At 31.1% G+C, this 23,456-nt stretch overlaps 1 protein-coding gene across 5 annotated transcripts in view; it reads left to right on the forward strand.

The window, feature by feature from the left end:
• LOC143067274 (uncharacterized) overlaps positions 1–23,456 on the forward strand; it is a 71,121-nt gene that overhangs the window by 13,276 nt on the left and 34,389 nt on the right. For 2 of the 5 annotated variants that reach the window (XM_076240404.1, XM_076240433.1), the window contains 32 exons: positions 197–316; positions 932–1,041; positions 1,683–1,821; positions 2,904–3,012; positions 3,406–3,561; positions 4,387–4,543; positions 6,189–6,252; positions 6,529–6,616; positions 7,229–7,395; positions 7,788–7,952; positions 8,480–8,597; positions 9,173–9,250; positions 10,198–10,327; positions 10,816–10,966; positions 11,784–11,989; positions 12,338–12,503; positions 14,131–14,250; positions 14,703–14,778; positions 15,087–15,120; positions 15,584–15,722; positions 16,056–16,164; positions 16,777–16,923; positions 17,130–17,295; positions 17,982–18,045; positions 18,382–18,469; positions 19,297–19,448; positions 19,816–19,980; positions 20,240–20,351; positions 20,701–20,766; positions 21,647–21,776; positions 22,211–22,364; positions 22,716–22,921. In XM_076240404.1, the coding sequence (XP_076096519.1) occupies positions 197–316; positions 932–1,041; positions 1,683–1,821; positions 2,904–3,012; positions 3,406–3,561; positions 4,387–4,543; positions 6,189–6,252; positions 6,529–6,616; positions 7,229–7,395; positions 7,788–7,952; positions 8,480–8,597; positions 9,173–9,250; positions 10,198–10,327; positions 10,816–10,966; positions 11,784–11,989; positions 12,338–12,503; positions 14,131–14,250; positions 14,703–14,778; positions 15,087–15,120; positions 15,584–15,722; positions 16,056–16,164; positions 16,777–16,923; positions 17,130–17,295; positions 17,982–18,045; positions 18,382–18,469; positions 19,297–19,448; positions 19,816–19,980; positions 20,240–20,351; positions 20,701–20,766; positions 21,647–21,776; positions 22,211–22,364; positions 22,716–22,921 (4,052 nt within the window). The other 3 variants (XM_076240418.1, XM_076240410.1, XM_076240426.1) reach the window with 3 other exon arrangements.

Below are 23,456 nucleotides of genomic sequence, written 5' to 3' on the forward strand. Positions count from 1 at the left end.
CTTTTTTTTCTTTAACTGACTTTTCTTTTTACAGGGATTATATCCTGAGTCACATGGTATTGTAGATAACTAACTTTTCTATTTACAGGGATTATATCCTGATTCACATGGTATTGTAGATAACTGCCTTTTCTATTTACAGGGATTATATCCTGAGTCCCATGGTATTGTAGATAACTGACTTTTCTATTTACAGGGATTATATCCTGAGTCACATGGTATTGTAGATAACAATATGTATGATCCTGTCATTAATGAAAAGTTCTCTATTGGTGGATCATCAAAGGAGAATCCAGCATGGTGGGGTGGGGAACCAGTAAGTTATACAGTTGGAAGTTACTCTTATACTGTAAATTTTATAAATTATTGCAAGGGTTTTATTAATGCAAATAATGGGACTGCCGGAGTATCATAATATTAAGACCTCACAAACTGATATCTGATACACATATCTGTATGCAGCTTTTCTAGAAATCACAATTATTAATCTCACATTTTTGTTCATTCTTCAAAAAATTGCAATAATAAATACATGCAATAATTTCTGTTTGCATTTAAACCTGCTGTACCAAGTTTTATAAATTTTAACAACCTTAAGTGATTTTAATGCAAGTTTCTTGTAATTTTCTATCATATCCATTTGGCACCTTGGCTTCAATGTTTTCCTTACATCCTTAGAGAACCAGATTCTATAACTTTACCCTGTTGATTTCAGTATTTATCAGCTTAGAAATCTTTTTATTTTGATATGCTTGATAGTATATAGCATTTTAAGTTTGAAATATGTCACATGAAAAACTTAAAATTGTAAGACTAGATAAACAAACAATTTTTTAATGAAAAAACTAGTCTTTAACCTAAAAAAGAACATATATAAGTTTTAAAGATTAAAAATATTATATTACATGTTTTCTGGTTTTATATTTTATAGATTTGGTCAACAGCCAAAAAACAAGGAAAGAAAACAGCAACCTATTTCTGGGTTGGATCTGAAGTCAACATATCTGGTATAATGCCTGACATATATTACCCTTATGATGGGTAAGTGTTTGGATATCTTTTTTAAAGTACATCAAAGATAGTGAAATTCATAAACAAAAAATGAATTATCTCCCTTTATGCACTGAATCATCTATTCACTGAGTAATGGAAAATAACTCATTTATATTTTCAAAAATTAACTCTGTTCAATTGCAGTTTTATTGATTATTTCTATTGCTTAAAAGAAGGAAAACTTGGACTCAAAATCAAAATCAAAATGTTGCTGTATTCACACGATGATTAAAAGTATGGCATCTTGATTATTATGATAATCACCCTAGTTTAACACTCTTTGTTAAGAACAGATTTGTTTTGGAAAGATGGATTTAAATTTTGTATATTTCATGGATAGATATTATTCATGTGATGATTAAACCAGAAATTAGATTTAACCTGTAAAGAATAAATCTTTCTCAAACTAGAAACCATAAATATAATACCCAAGGAAATGAATCTTATAAACAAAATCACAAAATTTTCACCCTACGAAAATTAATATTTCTACAGTATAGTGCAATTGAATGAAAACCATTTTAATTTACAGGATTTATAAATTGACTTGTTATTGATTAAGCTATTAAAGATATAATTTTTTCACCATATGTCTTACTATTTTGTTTCACTATTGTACTATGTACCAGATCTGTGACATTTGAAGATCGTGTAGACAAAGCATTAGAATGGTTGAGTTGGCCAGAGAATAAAAGACCTGATTTGATTACCCTGTACTTTAATGAGCCTGATCATACTGGACATGGGAATGGTCCTGTTAGTCCTGAGGTAAATGACTCTACTTTTATTTTTTATTGCAACTATACTCCATAGTAATACCCATATTGTTTTACAAATTTCAATCACTTTTTAATTCCTGAATTTATTGGGTTTGTTTTCAAATACTTGTAACAATGAAAAATTTAATGACTGCATTAATGTTCTATGTACATGTATTATGATAAAGTTAAAAAATTTCTTAATCAATTTAAATTTTTAAATCTTAAAAACACATCAATTGACATATTTGTATGTACCCTGTTCCTCTTCATTGAAGAAATTTTACCTTATGATCCAAGGACCTACAGTGCATGCCTGACTCCTTTTCTTTTATCTATTTTCCTTATTTGATTCATCTTGGCAACAATATAGATCATTATATTTCTTTAAATATAGACCCTTAAACATTACTGGTACTGAAAACATATACTGAAATGATGTTCTTTTTATAGGTTGATTTTCTTGATAATTAGACAATATACGTATAGTGTCTTGAAATATGAAATTTATTTGTATGAGGCTTAGAAACGGGGGAAATGCGAGGTTATACCGAGCATTTCCCCTGTTTCGTGCCGAATACAAATAAATTTCATATTTCAAGACACTATACGTATATTGCTTTTATACTGAAATCGATAAAAAATAAAAAAAAAAAAATAAAAAAATGTATAAAACATTGCTGAAAAACTGTTTGCAATTTCCCTCTTGGGGTACCATTTTGGGGAATTTCCCTATGAGCGTATTCTAGGTGGTAAAACATTGACAATTTAAGGAATTACAAAGGGAAAATGAACTTAATTAATGATATTTAATTAACATGGTATATAAATTACCAATTTGAAGACATAACAAGTTAAAATTCACAAAAGTTTGACCATTGTTACTACACGTTGTCATGGTTGTGACGTGACATTGTTGATGAAATACAGTAGTTCTGGTAAGTAGGCGAGGCTTATAGGTTAGTTGAGGTCATTGACGTATAAAGCTAACGTTTATACGTATAGCTTTATCTGTATAGCAAAACAGCTGATTGCAGTATAAAGATACTTATGACTTATATGATATTAAGATTTTCTATATAATCCCTGCAGGTAGATGCCATGTTGGGTAGAGTAGATGGAATTATAAACCGACTGATGAATGGATTATACAGACGTCAGATACACAACTGTGTTAATTTGATGGTACTTGCTGACCATGGTGAGGACTGTTTTTATCATTTTACAGATTGCAAATTACTCTTCTTTGAACAAGGACACTATCCTTTTTATCTCTTTAGGTAGTAAATTCACAAATGTTCTATCAGGTATCTGTATATCAAGGTATCTCAATAACTTTTTTTAACTCCTGGCATAGAATTTATTTGCTTCCATTTACAGGAAGATATATTTTGCCCATATTGCCAAAGATTTTAAAAAATATGTCAAGAGAAAGCAAGAAGGTATTTAAAATGTTTCTTGATCTTCATTTTCGGAGTTGTCTTCTTGTCATACGTAGATGGTAAATTGGAATCATTTACTACAACTTTTTGTTCAATTTCATACAGTACTTTGTCCAGAAATCTTAATGCTGCAGATTGTTTGGTCTTTTCAGGAATGGAATCTACCTCCTGTGACAGAAGAGTTTATCTCAATCAGTATATGAATACTTCCCACTATCTTATCTTTGATGGAACAATAGGACAGTTACATACAAAGTTTCATGAAGAAAAAGTTGGTAGAAGTTATGTAGTCAAAGAAACTCCTAATCGTATGTATACATATTACCAAAATTAAACTTTAAATTTCATTTTTCAAATGTTTTTGTCCACTAACTACTAGAACAATCCATTTTAAACTGAAAGAACAGAGAAAATTTCAAAACCAGTATAGATAAGGTAAACAAGGATTTATTAGTTGATAATTCTATACTTTATAAAGGAGTGAATTTGAATTAATTGTTGTATTTCAATGGTGGGACTATAGAAATATTTTGACTCTAAAGAATTATAATACATCAAGTGTAGACTGTATATAAATTCAGAGAAGTTACATGAAAAATGTGAAAATTTAGTACTGTATATATATATATATATACATACGAGTCTAAATTGAAAACTACGTTCAAACCTATGATTGCGTTGGATAAAAAACGCAATTTTTATACGTGTGCATGTAAAACAAATTTCATTGTAGAAGGGTCTAAAAACAGCACAAACAACATTTTCCAAAAGACCAAAAAAGTGAAAAAGTATATTTAAACAAAACGCATTTGACTAACATTTGTCGAACAACTGATGTTCTTTAACCCTGCTGACTGCCATTGGCGATTGCCAAATAAAATTGATCACAAGATGTAACAAAATGGATCTTAATATAAATTTAATACTAAACAGAAAAAAAAATGTTTAACTTGTGGCCACGATGTTATGCCACATAAATATATATATATGTTAAATGTATGTTATATACTAGGAGGAAGTATATTCTATATTTTGGAGAAATGGCAAGTAGTGCAACCAATATGTCTTTGTTCATGTGCTAGGGCATGCTTTATTTCTACTTTGATTTTAAAATGTCATTTATTTTATTATAGCTTTACCATTAGAAGAAGTTAAGAAATTACTCCATTGCAAAAGTGGACACATTCAGATGTTTGATAAAACCACAATGCCTGTTAGACATCATTATACAAACAATCAGAGACTTGGTGATGTTATACTAGACATGCAGAACAGATGGACTGTTGCTAGGTAATGTTGTATATTCAGACATTTAAATTAATCAGAGACTTGGGGATGTTATATTAAGGATAACAAATGTAACAGAAATAAATAACTATAGGTTATCATAGGGCCTTTGACAATGAGCTAAGCCTATGCTGCATAGTCATCTATAAAAGTCCCCGAAATCAATAATGTTAAACAATTCAAGCAAGGAAACTCATGGCCTTATTTATGTACCAAAAAATGAAATGGAAAAAACAAATATATACACATCAATTTTTAGTTGTTGTCTCGCCTTGACAGAGTCAAAAAGCAAGACATAGGTATGCTGTTTCCGGCGTCGGCAACGGCGGTGATGGCGTCAACAATGTATTAGTTTGTGATTAGGTCTAGTTTATGATGAACCACAAGTGGTAGGTCAATCATATTTGGTATGCAGTTGTGTAAGCAATGGCACATCTCATTTCCATGGAGATTTTATGGCCCTGTCCCCTCAGTCATGGTCTATTGACTTCGAAACTTTTGCTTATTTTACATGTATTAGTTTGTGATTAGGTCAGTTTATGGGGAACCACAAGTGGTAGGTCAATGATATTTGGTATGCAGTTGTATAAGCATTGGAATATCTCATTTTCAATAAGATAATTTAGCTCCACCCCCTTAGTCATGGTCTATTGACTTTGAAATTTTTTGTAAGTTATCATGTATTAGTTTGTGATTAGGTCAGTTCAAGGGGAACCATTAGTGGTAGGCCAATGTTAATTGGTATTCAGTTGTATAAGCATTGGCACATCTCATTTCCATGGAGAATATTTGGCCTTGCCCCCTCAGTCACAGTCTAATGACTTTGAAGCTTATCTTAGTTTACATGTATTAGTTTGTAATTAGATCAGTTTTAAGATGAACTGCTTATGTTAAATCAATGATATTTGGTATGCAAATTTATTTACATTTGCAAGTATTGTTTCTATGGAGATTATATAGCCCCACCCCCTCTTTATGCTTCATTGACTTTGAAACTTTTACATAGTTTACAAGTTGATTTTTGTATTTAGGTTTGGTAACGACTTATAATGAGTCAATGGTATTTGGTATGCAGTTGTATTAGCATTGGCACATCTCATTTACACGGAGATAGTTTAGCCATGTACTTTCAGTCATTGTTCATTGACTTTGAGTATTTGCATAACTTGTGTAAGATGTTAAAGTATTGCTTTTTTGATTTCAATATTTGCATAATCAAAATTACAAAAAGGCAAGACATATCTCTGTGATAACAGTTTATTTCATGTAAAGTTTGAAAGGTGAGTTTTAATAAAGTTATAGATTTATTTAATGGGACATGGTAGCTCCTAAACTGCTTGTTTTCAGTTTTGTATCATCTCTTAATTAATTTTAACATACTTACCTGAAAACTGAATATTAATTTTTTTATACCCCCAACTAGGGGCATTATGTTTTCAGTCTGTGTGTCTGTCCATCCATCTGTTCATCCATCTGTCCCACTTCAGGTTAAAGTTTTTGGTCAAAATAGTTTTTCATGATGTTGAAGTCCAATCAATTTGAAGCAATTAATACACATGTTCCTTCTGATATGATCTTTCTTATTTTAATGCCAAATTAGAGTTTTAATTGATAGTGAATTAATATCTAAATTTTTGTTTGTTTGTAGAAACAGTAGAAGCTACTGTTTAAAAGGAAATCATGGTTTTGACAATTTGTACAAAAGTATGCAGGTAATTATAGCTTTTTTTTTTTCTTTCACATAACAAATTAGATAAGTATTACAGATAATTCAATTCATTTGTATATCTTAGTCTAATTAAATGTATATCTAAACAACAACAAACTGACCACTATTCTGTTTTTGGACAGGCCTTGTATAGCAGATAAGCTATCAAAATAAGTACATGCAATTGTGTTTGACCTTGAATTATGATTTTTCAAACACTTATTAAAACAATGATCAAATTAACTTTCTTTTGCCAATACATGTACCTTTTGTGTTACAGGCTTTATTTGTGGCCCATGGTCCAGATTTTAGACAAGGAATAGAAAGCGATCCTTTTGAAAATATTGAACTTTATAACCTCATGTGTGGTAAGATGGAATTTTAAGATACCATATGATTTAGCTATTTTGAATTATTTTTGGTATGGGTAATTTCTTTCGTTTTCAGTACATGATAGATAATGACATTGTTATATTGATTGATTGTTGGTTGCGCAACGTCCAGTGGCAAAGTTTTCATGCATATTCAGGACGAGAACAAGTTCACAATAAATACAATAGGTAGGTCTTGTCACAATTGAGGCCATCTAGGATGATGGTCGGGGAAATTTGGACTGCCACTGGAAAATGAGGGTATAATGGATAGGGACAGAAATTTTGCCTTGCAACAGGCCACCTACGGACCGCTCAAAGGTCATTGTTATAAGAATACTACTACAATGTTTAAAGTACTGCATAGCAATAAAGGTTCAATTTAAAAAAATAAAAAGAATGACTATATTGCACTTAGAATTTGTTATAATATTTTTTCATGACTTTTTTTTGGTTGGCTGAATGCTAAGAAACTTTTTTTTATTTTTTAATTACTTATCACGGTGGAGTTTACATTTTGTTTGTTTCTGTTAAACCAATAATATTTGTTCTTTGTATAACTGATACTGGGCCTCACTTAAGGATACTAACATGACTGATTCTTTACAGAATTGTTAAAAATTTCTCCAGCACCAAATAACGGTACAATGGGATCATTGAATCACTTGTTACGTAGACCCCCAGCAATACCAACAACAAACAGAACTATGTCACCAGTGTGTAGCCACAACAAAGAAGACAGTATCCCTGATCGGAACTGCTACTGTGGAAATAAGGTATATCTTCTTGATTGATCGGTCAAAATCTATCTCCCTTGTAGGAGTTAACAAACACATATACAGAAAACAGTTTAATTTCAGAATCCCAGAGAAACTGATATCTAAGGATATAAACTCTTTAAAAAACCCTAATAAAAATCAGTTAGCACAATAAGCTTTAAATAACTATTTTTATTCTTGACAGAATTGACAGTTATCATTTATAAAAGATGAAATCATTATTGCTTATAAAGAAATATCATAACTTTTATAAAGGTAGCATTGTCTCATCCAATGTAATGCTTTTAAGTAAATTTAGAAAAATTAACTCTAGATATATAAGTAAAATTGTCTTGTCTTTTAAAAATTATGCTTTAAAGTTGTAAATCCAGACTGTTTTTTTTTTTTAGGTGAAGTCTTTTACCAGTACTACTGTTTATAGCAGCCCCTTTGGTAAACCTGAGATGAGTGTTACCGAAGATGTGTGTATATTGAGTACTAATGATACAGCTAGTGGCTACAGCAAAACACATAAGATGCCTGTTTGGACTTCATTTATACTCTATCCAAATAAGGTAAGATCTTAAGTAACACATGCTAGTACATGTATTGACATGCTATAATTAATGTGAGATATATATAAGTACACACAACATAGTTGTATATTGAAATGAGAGATGTTTGTATTGGCACCTTTTAAATTATACCTATATAAATTGAAATCTTCAGTAACTCATTACTGTATGGGCATTGCTTATTCTGCTGATATGAGGAGACCAATAGTATTGTTGAAAAAGTGACAGTACTAACCTTGTCCATTGTGTACCCAAATAAGGTGAACTCTAAAGTAAAATTCACTCTATGCATGTATGGACATCAATTATACTGTACTTCAATAAGGCGGCATCCACAGAAAACTCAGTATTGTATTCATGGATATACATTTTTTTATTTTTACACATATCATCGAAATCTATGAATTGACTTTAATTTCTCTATTTCTAAATAACAGGAGATCTTATTTGTATTATTATTTAGTGAGCAAAAATAGTAACCATGCAATTATCACAATAATGATCATTTAACAACTTCTTCTTTCCAGACTGTAGACAATATGACTGGTAGTTGTGTGAACATTGATCCTAGGGTACAGTTACTCTCATGCAGTAGTTATAGGAATGATAACATGTCAATATCCCATCATTTTATTGTCAATTCAGGTATATGAAAAATATTAAGAACTTTATCTTTATATTGTAATCTCATTTGAAACAAAACAAGAATAATGAATTAAAATTTGTTTGGAAATCTCACTTATATATACATCAGCCTATTCTAATACTAAGTTTATGTTTATGTATATGTTTACACCATAAATAGCAGTAAAAAGGGTCTCCCCTCATTTTGTTGGTAATATTTTTATCAAGTCTCAAATTTTGTTGGTGGTTGATGCCACTGTCAGCAACCTTGGCTGTATCTTGGTGAGCAGATTTTATTGGTTGAGAAAGTCAGTGTGCACAGGTAGAACCATCAACATTTTGCAAAAAAACTGGCAGTACATTTCAATTGAGATCAACGTTTAACATATCAGAGCCTCACCACAAGTGGGGTTTAAACTCACACCCTCTGAAATTCGGGAACTATATCATTGTAATAAGACAGCAATGTATTTGAATAAGACAAGTCTCTATGTTCAAATATAAACATTAGAAAAGATATAATGACATTTTAAGAAACTTTTAATTTACTGGTCAAATCAGAAAATGGAAATTCAAACCTAAATATATACTTACAGGCTTTTCAGTTAAAAACTCAGACCTTGAGAAAACTCTTAGTTCCAGCCTTGTACCAATGTATGATGGATTTAGAGATGGTAAATATTATTAACGAAAGATGTGGTGTGGTTGCCAATGAGAAAACTCTTCTCAAGAGACCAAATGACACAGAAATTAAAAGCTGTAGGTCACTGTATGACCTTCAACAATAAGCAAAGCCCATACTGCAAGCAGCATATTCTGATAATAAAGGCCCCAAAAGGATGAATGTAAACAATTCAAACAAGAAAACTGACGACCTAATTTATGTACAAAAACACTAGATTATACCAATTATTAAAGAATGCCTTCTATTACTCAGTTCCTACACTCTTATATATGCAACTGTACATTTATGAGTTTGTTTATCTCATCTTTTCCTGAAAAACAAAATATTCAAATATTGAACATACTGAACTTACAAAATGTTGGAACAACAAGGGAGATAATCTTATGTCTGAACATAACAGTATTTTATCATCACTATGTGGTTTTTTGATTTTAAGAAATTTGTGGTTGTTGTTAAAAATGTTATACTTCATAAACATTTAATTATTTTCTGTTTTGTGTGGATTTCACCCTTATTTAAGAACAAAAATTGAATTGTCTTGAATTCACAACGAAATTGTTTAAACTATTCCAGTATTATAATGGGGATTAGGTTCCTTAATCACATTCCTTTCCAACTTGAATGGAATTTTAATGTCAATACTCTACTCTTCTGCAAGCAGATTACCCAAAACCACAAATATTATTGAAGTGCCTTCCAATCAATCCCTTTCAAACATTTTTATACTCCACCTAGGGGCATTATGTTTTTCGGTCTGTGCATCTGTCCTTCTGTCCCTTCGTCTGTTTGTTTCACTTCAGGTTAAAGTTTTTGGTCAAGGTAGTTTTTGATGAAGTTGGTCCACTGAACATAGAAAATGATAGTGTGAGTGGGGCATCTGTATACTATGAACACATATTTATTGCTATAGGATTTAATCAAAGATGTACTTTTTAGGTATATGGGAATACACAATGAAGTTGATACTAGACTATGGTAACCAGAGGTCTGGTATGGAAGTAATCATTGGTTCAGCTTTTGACAATAACAGAGATGGATTATGGGAAGATGTTTCAAATGAGACAAAGTAAGATTTTTTTATTTTGTATTTTTTTGTCCCAATGCTTCAATGAAAGTTTGTATGATTTACATATAGTGATTGATTTTCCTGGGTATGTAATATTGGCAGGCTTATAGTTCAGAATGAATAAGTTTAGAGACCTTACTGAAAAAAAATGAATAGTAGGAATTATAAAATAAAATGTCAGTCTGTTTCATAAAATAATTTGAGTGTTTTTCTTAATTTTTTCTTAATTTTTTTATGTTTTGAAAAGATTTTATTATAAGGTAAGTCAATTGAGATTGTTCATACCGGATATGGTCTGGTTATGTCTTTTCCAAATAATAAAGTTATCATTTACCGTTAACCAAACCACCAAATCCACAAAAATTGGTATCCCGCAAACTAAGATATTTTCAAATTATATAAACTGCAAAAGGACTTCACTGTCTTTATATCGCACATATGGAGTAGTGACAATATATGATGATTGATTCTGATGCTTTGTATTATAGATATGTTGGGAAAGATGGAGTGCCTGTACCTACTCATTATTACATTATCATAATATCATGTAAACATGGAGATATTCTCAACTGTATCACAACTGACCTTGAACTGTTGTCATTCATATTACCGCACTTACCTGCTGTACCTAACTGTATGGTGAGTTTTTGATCCTATAGCTGCTTCACATCTATATCTTTAGATTAATTTTGGTCATCTTCACAAGATTGATTTTTCTTAGTTGAGTTGTCATCTTTAAAAAAGCTCTCAAGTGAAGTTGACAACAGTCCTTACGCCCTTAGTTTCTAGCAACATTTTTTCATATCACTACTGTGCTGAGAAAGGAAAATATCAGTCAGTAAGATGAAAAGAAAATTTTACAAAATAGCGATATAAAAACATTAATACATTAAACCAAAATATACCTAAGGTACCAAGATATATGCTGAGCTACCGAGCATTTATGATCATAAAACTGAAAATTCAGAACTGTTATATATATTGTCAAATATTATTGTTGTTTACTAGTACTGAGTTACTTTATAGTAAAAATGTGAAAAATCCATAAAACTTAAAAAGGTACAAGTTGCTATTAAAATTACAGGAATATATGCAATTGTCCAAAATATTACAAGAAATTACTTTTTAAAGGGATATAGGTGTAAATATAATAATAACACTCAGTCATAAGAACAATTCATTATGATGCTCATTGTATCAGTGTCACAAGTGTTGTTTTTTTAAACGTTGAAATCGTCATTAAAAAAGAACAGTGCACAAACTTGTCAACTTAGGTTCATACATTTTGATGTTGCTGATATGTTTGGATTAAAGTTATTAAGACTGGTTCTGCATATTTGAGGACTAAAAGCCCTGATATTAGATTTTATATTGAGCTTGAGCAGAGTGATACAGTCAGTGGGACGACCAATAAACAATAATATATCATTCTTCCTTTTTAAAATATTTTTCTTAGCCTGATGAGGATTATTTGATGGAAAATGTTGCAAGAATAAGAGATATAGAGTTATTAACAGGGATCCAGTTTCTGACAGGGTTACCAGATGACACAGCTGCCAGTTTAAGGACATTTTTACCTACTTCATTGTGGAAGCCATCAAAGATGTCCCTTCATTGGAAAGATGTACCATGTAGTGCTCCAAGTAATTCAAAATGCCATGGGTAAAGACTATTATATCCCTTCATTTTTCTACCCACAATGAATGAATTAAAAGATATTCATAAATTGTTACCACTATTTGGCATTTAATTTTTTTGTGTCAGAAATTATACAATTGTTTTGGTGTTTTTAGAATACCTTCCCTTTTTCTTTTGAACTTTCTGTTAAATATGTTTTATACACATCAAATAGATTTCCATCTCATTACATTTTCTCGTTTTCATTGTATTTCCAAAAAATGAAGCAAACATAGATACATTACAATTCTTTGCATCTTTATACTTAATATAAATTTTGACAACTATTTTAATGAAGGCAACAATAAAGTATATAATCATAATTACTTTCAGGAAAATTCCACTGATATTGATCTCATTAGATGGGTTTAGAGCCGATTATGTTCAGAGAAAGTTAACACCAGTCATAGAGAAACTGAGGACCTGTGGTGTACACACACCATACATGAGATCTGTATATCCAACTGTCACATTCCCAAACCATTACACAATATCTACAGTAAGTTACACACACCATACATGAGATCTGTATATCCAACTGTCACATTCCCAAACCATTACACAATAGCTACAGTAAGTTACACATACCATACATGAGATCTGTATATCCAACAGTCACATTCCCAAACCATTACACAATAGCTACAGTAAGTTACACACACCATACATGAGATCTGTATATCCTACAGTCACATTCCCAAACCATTACACAATAGCTACAGTAAGTTACACACACCATACATGAGATCTGTATATCCAACAGTCACATTCCCAAACCATTACACAATAGCTACAGTAAGTTACACACACCATACATGAGATCTGTATATCCAATAGTCACATTCCCAAACCATTACACAATAGCTACAGTAAGTTACACACACCATACATGAGATCTGTATATCCAACCGTCACATTCCCAAACCATTACACAATAGCTACAGTAAGTTACACACACCATACATGAGATCTGTATATCCTACAGTCACATTCCCAAACCATTACACAATAGCTACAGTAAGTTACACACACCATACATGAGATCTGTATATCCAACAGTCACATTTCCAAACCATTACACAATAGCTACAGTAAGTTACACACACCATACATGAGATCTGTATATCCAACAATCACGTTCCCAAACCATTACACAATAGCTACAGTAAGTTACACACACCATACATGAGATCTGTATATCCTACAGTCACATTCCCAAACCATTTTATAAATAACACATAGCTGAAAGGGTGATAGAGCTGATTGTTACCCGAGAAAACATTGTCAACCACGGCGAAGCCAAGGTTGACAATGCTTTTTCAAGGGGTATCAATCTGCTCTATCACCTTCTCAGCTATGTGTTATTTAATTTATTTTACTGAATGTCCTTTCATTATTATCTTTAATAGAATAATTTCATTTTAAAAGTATTTTCTATGACGTCATGTGCATAACAATATTACGGGATTAAGAAAAAAAACAGTTAAGCAAGATGTTTTATTTTTTTTTATTTTAAAAGTGAAATAATAAAATCTGAGTCAAAAAGTAGAACTTAAGCATTTAATTACTTGATGTAAATTCAATTCATTGTCCTTTAAATTATCGATTTTTGATTGGTCTACATGAGAGGGTAACATTAAAAAAAATTGTCACCTGCACAGCCATGTGATAGAGTAAATTAACACCCTCGTATTAGCCAATTAAAAAAATATGGCATATTAACGTGAAGTATAATAATACACAATAGCTACAATCACCAAAAGGACTCAAAACCAGCTGCTCAGAACACTCTTTATACTCAAGTTGAAAAACAAAACACAGAGTTTGAAAAAATGGCTCAGTACCATCTCAAAAGCTGAAATTTTGTGTTGAGTTTATTTTCAGTTTGAGAGTCACAGAATACTACCTACCTAACCTCTTTGTCTCTTGTGGGACACAAGGCCGTAAATCTTAATGTAATACGAGCATATTGATAATATATACTGGAAACTAAACATTTATTGACTGCTGTTTGTTCTGCATAAACACTATTGTTGTTAGAATATATTTTTTTTTGTATCTATATAAACAGCAAATTAAATTTACATAGTATTGTTTATGCTAATGAAAAAACAACTTGCTTTTAGGGTTTGTATCCAGAGTCCCATGGTATTATATCTAACAACATGTATGATGCAGATATTGGTGAAGTCTTCTCACTCTCAAGTCATACAAAAATGGACCCCCGATGGTGGGGAGGAGAACCAGTAAGTTTAGTGCTTTATCAGAATACTTTTTATAAGTTTTGTTATTAACACCATGAGTTTTAAGAAGGTTGATATGACTTAAAGATGACATCGGGTAAACATCTATAATATAGTGATGCAACAACAGAAAAAATCAAAAGACCTCATCATCACAGTCTTTTGTTTTGTGATTGTTAATTTCAAAACTAGTTTTTGAAAAAGTACTTCTTTTATGTACTTTCGTTATCCCTTTTCCAAAGTAGTTTTCTGGTTCGTGTAAACAGAAAAACTTTATCAAGCTATTGTTCAAACAGCTATTACATTTTGTTTTTAAGAAGATATTTATTTTCCATTAATTGCCGTTTTTAGCTTTTCCTTAAATAATTAAGTTATATCAATGCTGCAACAACTTTTGGTTCATGGTGGTTGAATTTACATCTTTTTTTACGTTATTAAGTTTTGATCAATTTTAGATTTGGAATACAGCAAAGAAACAAGGAAGGAAAGCTTATACCTTCTTTTGGCCAGGATCAGATGTTAACATATCAGGTAAGGCACAAGTCATACATGTTATAATAAATCATGATGGTTAGAGGGTAGTAATGGGGGTTACTTCATGAGGAATAAAGGTAAAAATTCTAGCCAAATGACTAACTGTAATTTTTGGTACATGACAATAAAATGTACACTTTCTTTATGTAGATATTATAGATGAATCATGTTAATTTTTTCCCTAAATTAATGTAATGCAGAACAGTAAATTTTGTGTATTAATGTGTTTGCGCTTAAAGTAGATATTTTGTGATTTCACTGGTTGAAGACATATGGCTGTGCATTTATTTTTTGTCTACTTATAGGAAGTTATCCAGACGTGTGGGTAGGATATGATGGGTAAGTTAAATGAACTATATATCACTTTAAGATCGTTAGAAATACACAAACAGCTTTTACAAAAGTGCCTTTCCAAACTTAATTTTATTCAGAATTAATGTGTAACTGTAGATTTGGTATGATATCTAGACTACTAAAAGAGGGGACCAATTTCATTGAGCCTCAACTCCTCCGAAACCATACAAAGTCAGATATGTTTGTGATATAATGTATAAATGTAGTGTCTTGTACTTCCTAAAAAAAAATTTGAAACAATTTTTTTCAACATAAAACCCAAATTTTTTAGAAAATATCCAAATTTGGATCGTTATTCAGTATTGATCCGTGTCTTACACATTTTCATGCTTGATCTGTCAACATACTGCCTGCAAAATTTAAAGACACTTTGTTTCAACATTTGCCCAATTGTACCATGATTTTGCAGGCATCTTCTAGTAGTATTGATTTAAATGTATTATTACAGTAAAATAGGTTTCCCTGAGAGACTTGAGAAAGTAACGGAATGGCTACTACTACCTGACGACAAGAAACCAGACATAATTACATTATACTTTGATGAACCAGATCATGCAGGGCACCAGAAAGGACCTGACGGTGAAATGGTATTGGTCAATATTTTTAGATGAATTTCAAAACTAGTTTGATGAGACTTTTATTGCTAAAATTTAAGACAAGTAAATGCTGAGGAAACATGAAAAATAACATGGTGGAGGACTATATCAGTCTTTTTTAAAATTATTTTCCTCCATACTGTGGTCTTAATATTGGTAAATACTGATATTTTTACAAATTGGATAATTCTTGGAACATTTTAACAAAATTTAACCATTTTTTTTTTAAAAGACAACAAGCTAAAATGATTTGTTTTGTTTTGTCATCATGTTTTACCATTAGTATTAAAGAGTTTAGTAATTGATAATGATTTTTTCCCCTAGCTAAATGGTCAGTTAGAGACTGTTGATGATATGTTAGGCAGATTGATGAACACGTTATATCAGGAAGGACTGCATGATTGTGTTAATCTTATTGTTATAGCTGATCATGGTAATTTTTTATTAAAATTGCACTGACCAAACTTTTGTGTCCATCTTTTTGTCTATAAATGTTAAATATTATCATAAAGTTTTGTTCATGAAAAAGTTAAATTATCCAGACCATATTGCCATATAGAAGTAAGAACTGTAAATTTTGAAATTATTGCGAATATTGCGACAGAGTTGTAAAAGCAATAATTTAAACTCGCCTTTTAAAATATTTGATATGAATTAAGCAGGATTTTTCCCAAAATCGTAAAAATTATAATCGCATTTAAGTCTAAAATCACAAAATCGCAAGAATAAATGTATGCAATAATTTCTGAATTAACAGAAATATATGAGAAGGATAATGGGAATCAACAAAAATACTGAACAGTACAACAGACAACTTAATAAACCACCATATTTAATATCTCAAAAAAAAACCAACCACAGATGCACAAATAAAGCCAAATAGCCTGACTGTGTACAGTCACAAAATATGGAGGAGTTCAACCATTTTTATGTTTGACATTGCTGGATTGATTGAACCATTTGTTAACTTATGTAGGTTAATTATTCAAACATTTTTACAGTGAAACCTACTTTACTGTGAACAAATTTTTGTTATATTGTACAGGTATGCAGCATGTGTCTTGTAGTAACATGGTCAAGCTTCCACAGTATATGCCTGATGACATGAAAAACATACTTGTATTTGATGGAACTTTTGGAAGAATTGAAAATGATTATGCCAGGATATCAAAGTATAAAGTCAAAACAGAAAGTAAGTAAAATTTGATCTCAAATGATTCATAGGCCACATGAACCTGCACTTATTCTGATTTTACTGATATTTTAATCGTATGATGATAATTTAACCTCATTTTTGCGCTCTCTTTATTAGTACATACAACCTGAGATTTAACAGGCTGTTGATCACTGTACATGAACTATTTGACAATGTTCTTCTGTAATTATTTTTTTTTCTAGATTTCACTCAAGTACCTGTATCTAAGATTACAGATGAGTTAATGTGCAAAAACCCCGCTATGAAAGTGTTTACCAAAGAAACGGCACCAAAACGCTTCCATTATCTTAACAACAAACGAATCGGTGATGTATTGTTAGACATGCAGGACCAGTGGCTAGTTACAGAGTAAGTGTCACCTTTTTAACTTGACTTTTATTTTTACGTTGCTATCTAGAATTCTTTGTCATTATGTAATACCAAGCAAATTTTGCTTTGTTGTGACAGGGTCAACCTGATTGTTGATTGAATTAAAATTGAACATTTGACTATCCATTGATTTTTGCCTTTATTTTCAGTTTCTCAATGTTATTCAGTTTATGTCCAGATTTCATGACAAGTATGAGTTTTCATAACCAAAACATTATACACTTTTGCTCGACTTACCCAATATTGTTTATTTTTATCTAGATTGGCAACAACAATCAATCAATCAAACCTTTGAATAAAAGATGACCATGTTTGGAATATAAAACAAAAATAACACTATGTAATTATTTTTGTGTCCAGTGAGTTTTTCCTTCATCAGGACGCTCAAAGCCAAATAGTTGAAAGCCAAAGGGTGTATAAGTACCAGAACTAATGAAGTGCTATTTGACCAAAAGGGTCCTAGAACTGGTAACCAAATCCATCTTCTGTCAACTTTGCTGGAGGAGGGAGTTGGAACCTTTCTTAATAATTCATAAATCTAATAACGGACACTTAAAGAAATTTTTGAAATAAATTATGTCAGTGTTGAAGCACTTACTGACTACTGAGCTTAAGATACCCTCTAGAACTTATAGTCCACAATAAGTGATTATCGTATATTTCAGTACTAATACTTTTTGGTGTACTGGTGGAAACCATGGATGGGATAATCTTTACAAATCTATGCATGTAAGTTTTTATGCACAGTTACACCTTTATTTATTTCAACTGATTTCTTGAGAGTTTATACACGATTGACTGAAGGGTGCTACTATCCCATATGAAAATAATTGTGGATTGTAAAGATTTAGAAAAATAATTTTTTGGTAACAGGGAATACAGCTTCTCAGCATGGAATTTACAAATTTCAATGTTACACAAAGGGACATAACTCTGTTTTGAATGCATTGAAAAGAAACAGCCTTTGCCATTCTAAATCATTGGAATGGGTTATTAATCTACAAACACTATTGACAGTATGTTTAGCTCATCATGACTTACCTCTCTGCATAATTCTTATTGTAGGCTTTGTTTTTGGCACACGGACCTGCATTTAAACAACAACTAGAAATAAAACCTTTTGAAAATATAGAACTATATAATCTCATGTGCGGTAAGTACTCAGTATCTTAAGTTCAACATCATGAACTAAGATATCAGATTGACAGCAACACCGTTTGTGTTCAACTCTGGTGGAACCAACTGTTTGGCATGATATTTTGTGGGACCACATTTTAAACATCAATCTGATCATTCACAATGATTTGATAGAAAACCAACCTACCTTCTATACTACTTACTATCATTGCAAAAACAACATGATACTTTTTCATGAAATAGATAAATATATAGAAAAATTCAATCATTTGGGATGGAATCTGTATATAAATAATGGTGAAAGCTCATATTTTTGCCAACTTATATTGCAGTGATCCATAAAATGAAGGATATACTTACTTAAAATCAGCCAGCATTTTTCAATGCCACAATTATGACAGTTGTCAGCTATCATTCTAAAAAAATAAGTCTAATATAGCCCCTAGTGTTTCCAATCAGAGTTTCCTTTAAAGAACAGACTTTTTTAAATTTTAGCCTGGAATAGCGCTTAGATATATTTTATGTGAAAGTCAGAGAGAGACATAATGATATGCAATATAAGGGGATACATGTGTTATTATCAGTTGTAGGACATATTGTCTTGCATTTTGAGGAATCTGGTAAATGAACAGACTTCTAAGCTTAGCTGCATCTGTTGACCATTATTGTTCATACTGTGACACATAGATTGTTCAGATTAACACTATTCATCTTTTATTCACAATAATACAGTTAAAACCTATAGGATTCCCATTTTGTGAATATATAAAATCTTGTCATTATGAACAAAATATTACAAAGTAAGAAACTTTATGTTCTAATAATTGTATTTTTTTCCTTCAGAGATATCTGGCATCAAACCAGCACCAAACAATGGAACAGTAGGAGCCTTAAACCATATTTTAAATCATCCTAATACTATACCACATGTAACAGCCAGTCAAATTAAGAGTAATGTTACTAAACCTATTCCTCTCTGTGGATGTGATTCAAAGGTGAGATTTGTATAGATATACTTTGATTGGTACTTTTTATGCCACATTTTTATGCCCCATTTAAGGTCATTATGTTTTCTGATCTCTGTGTCCATTCGTTTGTTTATTTATCGTTCGTCCTTCCGTTTGTTTGTTCCACTGAAAATAGAATATAGACAATGATAGTGTGATTGGGGCATCCATGTACTATGGTCACACATTCTGTAGTTTCCTCCAACAATGAAAACTGACACCAAGATAAAGCGAAGTGTGCTAAAAAAAATACATTTAACACCAACAATCAATCAATAATACATACTGAAAGGAAATATGCATTTTTTGCTAACTCTCATATTTTAAGAGTAACGGTAATGATTTTTTTTTATAGAATATTAATTTACCAAATACAGTACCTGATTCAACCAGACTTTTACCTTTTGGTATACCTGTATCCTTGTATGGCACACTGTATACAAAACTGTATAAAGATTTAGCATCAGGATACAATGACAACAGAACTTTCTGGGCAACAGTTGCAATGCCACAGACACAGGTTAGAATGTTAAACTTAAAATCTTCTTTTGTCTTTACTTTGTTTACCTAATTTTATAAACTAGAGAACCAATTTAATTATCACAAAATGTATGGAAGATGAAAACTCATTAGATTTGTTTAAATAAAAAAAGGCTTTTGAATTTTTTATCAGAAAGAAATTTGAGTGTGTAAGTAAATATCTCATTAAAGCTTATGTTTTAAGTTTTATACAGTTCTTGTAAACAACGGCTTCATGTGTGACTTACATTTTTTTCTAGGGAGATGTTAATTCAACAAAAGTATGTTATGTAAATGACCTGAGCAATGGAGAACTAACTTGTGATGATTATGTTAACAAAGACAGAAACATTTCATTACAAACTTTGTATTGTAAGTTATTGTGTTAAACAGAATTGTTAAATCAAAAAGATTTTATTTTGGCACTCACACAAAAAAAAAAAAAAAAAAATTAATGTGCATATAAAAATCTTTTAGTATGAATTTGTAAAATGAAAATTTTAGAGATAACATTAATTGAGATCGTGATCTCATTTGTTTTATACTATTTATATACACCATTCATATATTGTGAAATTGATTTTTTGTTTGTTTATTAAACAGGGTTTATATGAAAATTACATACATATTATGTTTGTTTCAGTTTTTTGCTCAAGTGCTTCAATAACTAATTGCTTTTAATTTGTAATTATAGTAATTTTAATTTCTCCTTTTTGTTCAGCAAGACCAGTTGCAGGTGACAATTTTCTCAGCTCTGCAGTGCCAATGTTTGATGGGTTTAAAAATGGTATGTTTTCATAAAAGTAAACGACAAGTATAAAAAGAGAGCAGTCAAGGAAAGATTATTATTTTATAATTTATATTTTTTTTACAATTTAAAGATCATACTTTTCATTTTAGTACAATTGGAAATTCTTTATTATTTCATCTATAGAATGCATTCGGACACAGAAACAAAAGTAATGTAATATAAAAAAGAAGATGTGGTATGATTGCCAATGAGGCAACTATCCACAAAAGACCAAAATGACACAGACATTAACAACTATAGGTCACTGTACAGCCTTCAACAATGAGCAAAGCCCATACCACATAGTCAGCTATAATAGGCCCCGATAAGACAATTTAAAACAATTCAAACGAGAAAACTAATTGCCTTATTTATGTAAGCATAGATTCTTTTCACACATACACAATATAAACTGCTCACCATTTCGACCTGGTTTAAGAGTTTTTAATAACTTTTGTTGGTAATGTATTAGTTTGGTAAGGTGTTACAAACTGCAATTTGATATAACAGTTTAATTTGAATTGAGAATGGAAATAGGGAATATGTCAAAGAGACAGCAATCGACCAAAGAGCAGATAACAACCTAAGGCCACCAATGGGACTTCAAACGCAGCGAGAAAATCCTGCACCCTGATTAGTAGCAATGACAAGACTATAACACTGTGAGTCAACTAACAGTTAATAAAACCGTTGGCATAGTTAGTAAAAGTATGACCACTTCTGACTTGCATGTAGTAAGATGCTTAATTCTTGCATGATTTATATTGCAATTAACAACACTGTTATTGATTTACCAGCATAAGAGATATAAACAAACATATAAACATTATAAATGATATAATTCATATATTTTATTTGAATAAAATTTTCTCTACAGGTATATGGGAGTATGTATGGCAGTTGTCTAGAGATTACAGTCAAAGATATGGTAACATGAGTGTTACAACAGGACCTATATATGATTATAATGGAGATGGATTAGTAGATGTACTGTTTGACAGTCAGAGGTACAGCAACTATGAACTTTATCATTGTATTTTTAAGTATGACCTTTCAAGTTCAGAACAGGGATTAAAAAAGTGTATTGATATTTAACAATTTTGTGGAACAGACACTTTCAAATGAATGCTGAGGGTTCTACAAGATTTTTCATTGTGCTTTACACTTGTATGACATTGATAACAGCTGAAATAATCCTTTTCTTATTTATCTTGACAAAAATAAACATCAACAATAAACTGAAAACATTGCTATTTATCTTGGAATCTATGGATTAAATTAAATTTAAACAAAAGAGTTTAAAAAATATTTTTTCTTATATATCTGTCTTGAATAAGAAGAAGTTTATGTAATGAAAATTTACTTTTTCAATGTTTACAAGTTAATTAGTGATCATGTATAGTTTGTTCACATTCATTAGAACTTTTGTTTTACATTTCAGCACAGTAAATAGTAACAGTGCAGTAATTTTACCAACTCATTTCTTTATGATATTAATAAAATGCAAGAACAAGACTCTGAATCTTCCATGTAATGGTGACATTGATGTTCAGTCATACATACTACCACATGTACAGAGTGTACCCAATTGTTTGGTAAGTAGCCCAGGAGTACAGCTTCATCCTCTTCAAATTTTTATTATGCTAACAATGTTTATTTGACAGCAACCCTATATATCTCTGCCATAAGTGCACATCTGTACAAAAAGTGCACAACTATGTTTCAACATATTTATTTATTCCTTTGATGGTGGATATCTACATAACAGTAAAACAGAATTAACCAATTGCTTGCACTTTAATGATTAAAAATGTTAAAGAAACATTTTCCATTGTGGCGTCGGATATTTTGTATTATGATGTCAAAATTTTATGGGAACCTGTGAGATATCCAGTAATGGCGGACAAATAGCGATAAGATGTATTATATAATTCTCTTTATTTCAGTATAATTTGGAGTATTTGAAAGATAATGTAGCCAGGATAAGAGACATTGAATTATTAACAGGGATCCAGTTTCTCACAGAAAATATTGACCAAGCAGTAGCTGCTCAACATAGAACATATTTACCAGTCAATCTATGGCCGTCAGAACTGACAGAAACCTGGTTAGATAAGCCATGTCCCTCTCAACCAGAAACATGCAACTCAGAGTAAGATGTTTTCCTCAGATAAAAAATTTTGTCTCATAACTTATAATATGGTTAGTAAACTAGTAAAAAATATTGATTAATTGATTGATTGGTCTTTAAAGCCACTTTCAACACTATTGTGCTATTTCTTGGTAGTCAGTTTTTGTTGATGAAGGAACGTGGCGTGTTTGGAGAGAACCATTGACCTTTTGTGTGAAAATTGACAATCCTAGTTAATTAAAATTGGGTTCAAGTGCACCTACACATGCTGGATTCAATCTCATGACCTCAGTGTTGACAGGCTAGTGTCATTTTGAGGCCTTTAATAGCTGACTGGGCTTTGCATATTGTTGAAGACTGAGGGTGACCCATTGTTGTTAATATCTGTGTCATTTGGGCTCTTGTGGAGAGTTGTCTCATTGGCAATAATACCACATCTTCATTTTTATTGTGATACAGCAGTTTGACTACTTAGACCACTCTGCCATCAAAGCCTGTAGATGAAAATAAGATTTTGCATTATATTCAATAAAGTTGACACCTAAACTTGCATAGC

This window comes from Mytilus galloprovincialis, chromosome 1, assembly GCF_965363235.1.
Source record: "Mytilus galloprovincialis chromosome 1, xbMytGall1.hap1.1, whole genome shotgun sequence".
Lineage (NCBI taxonomy): Eukaryota > Metazoa > Mollusca > Bivalvia > Mytilida > Mytilidae > Mytilus > Mytilus galloprovincialis.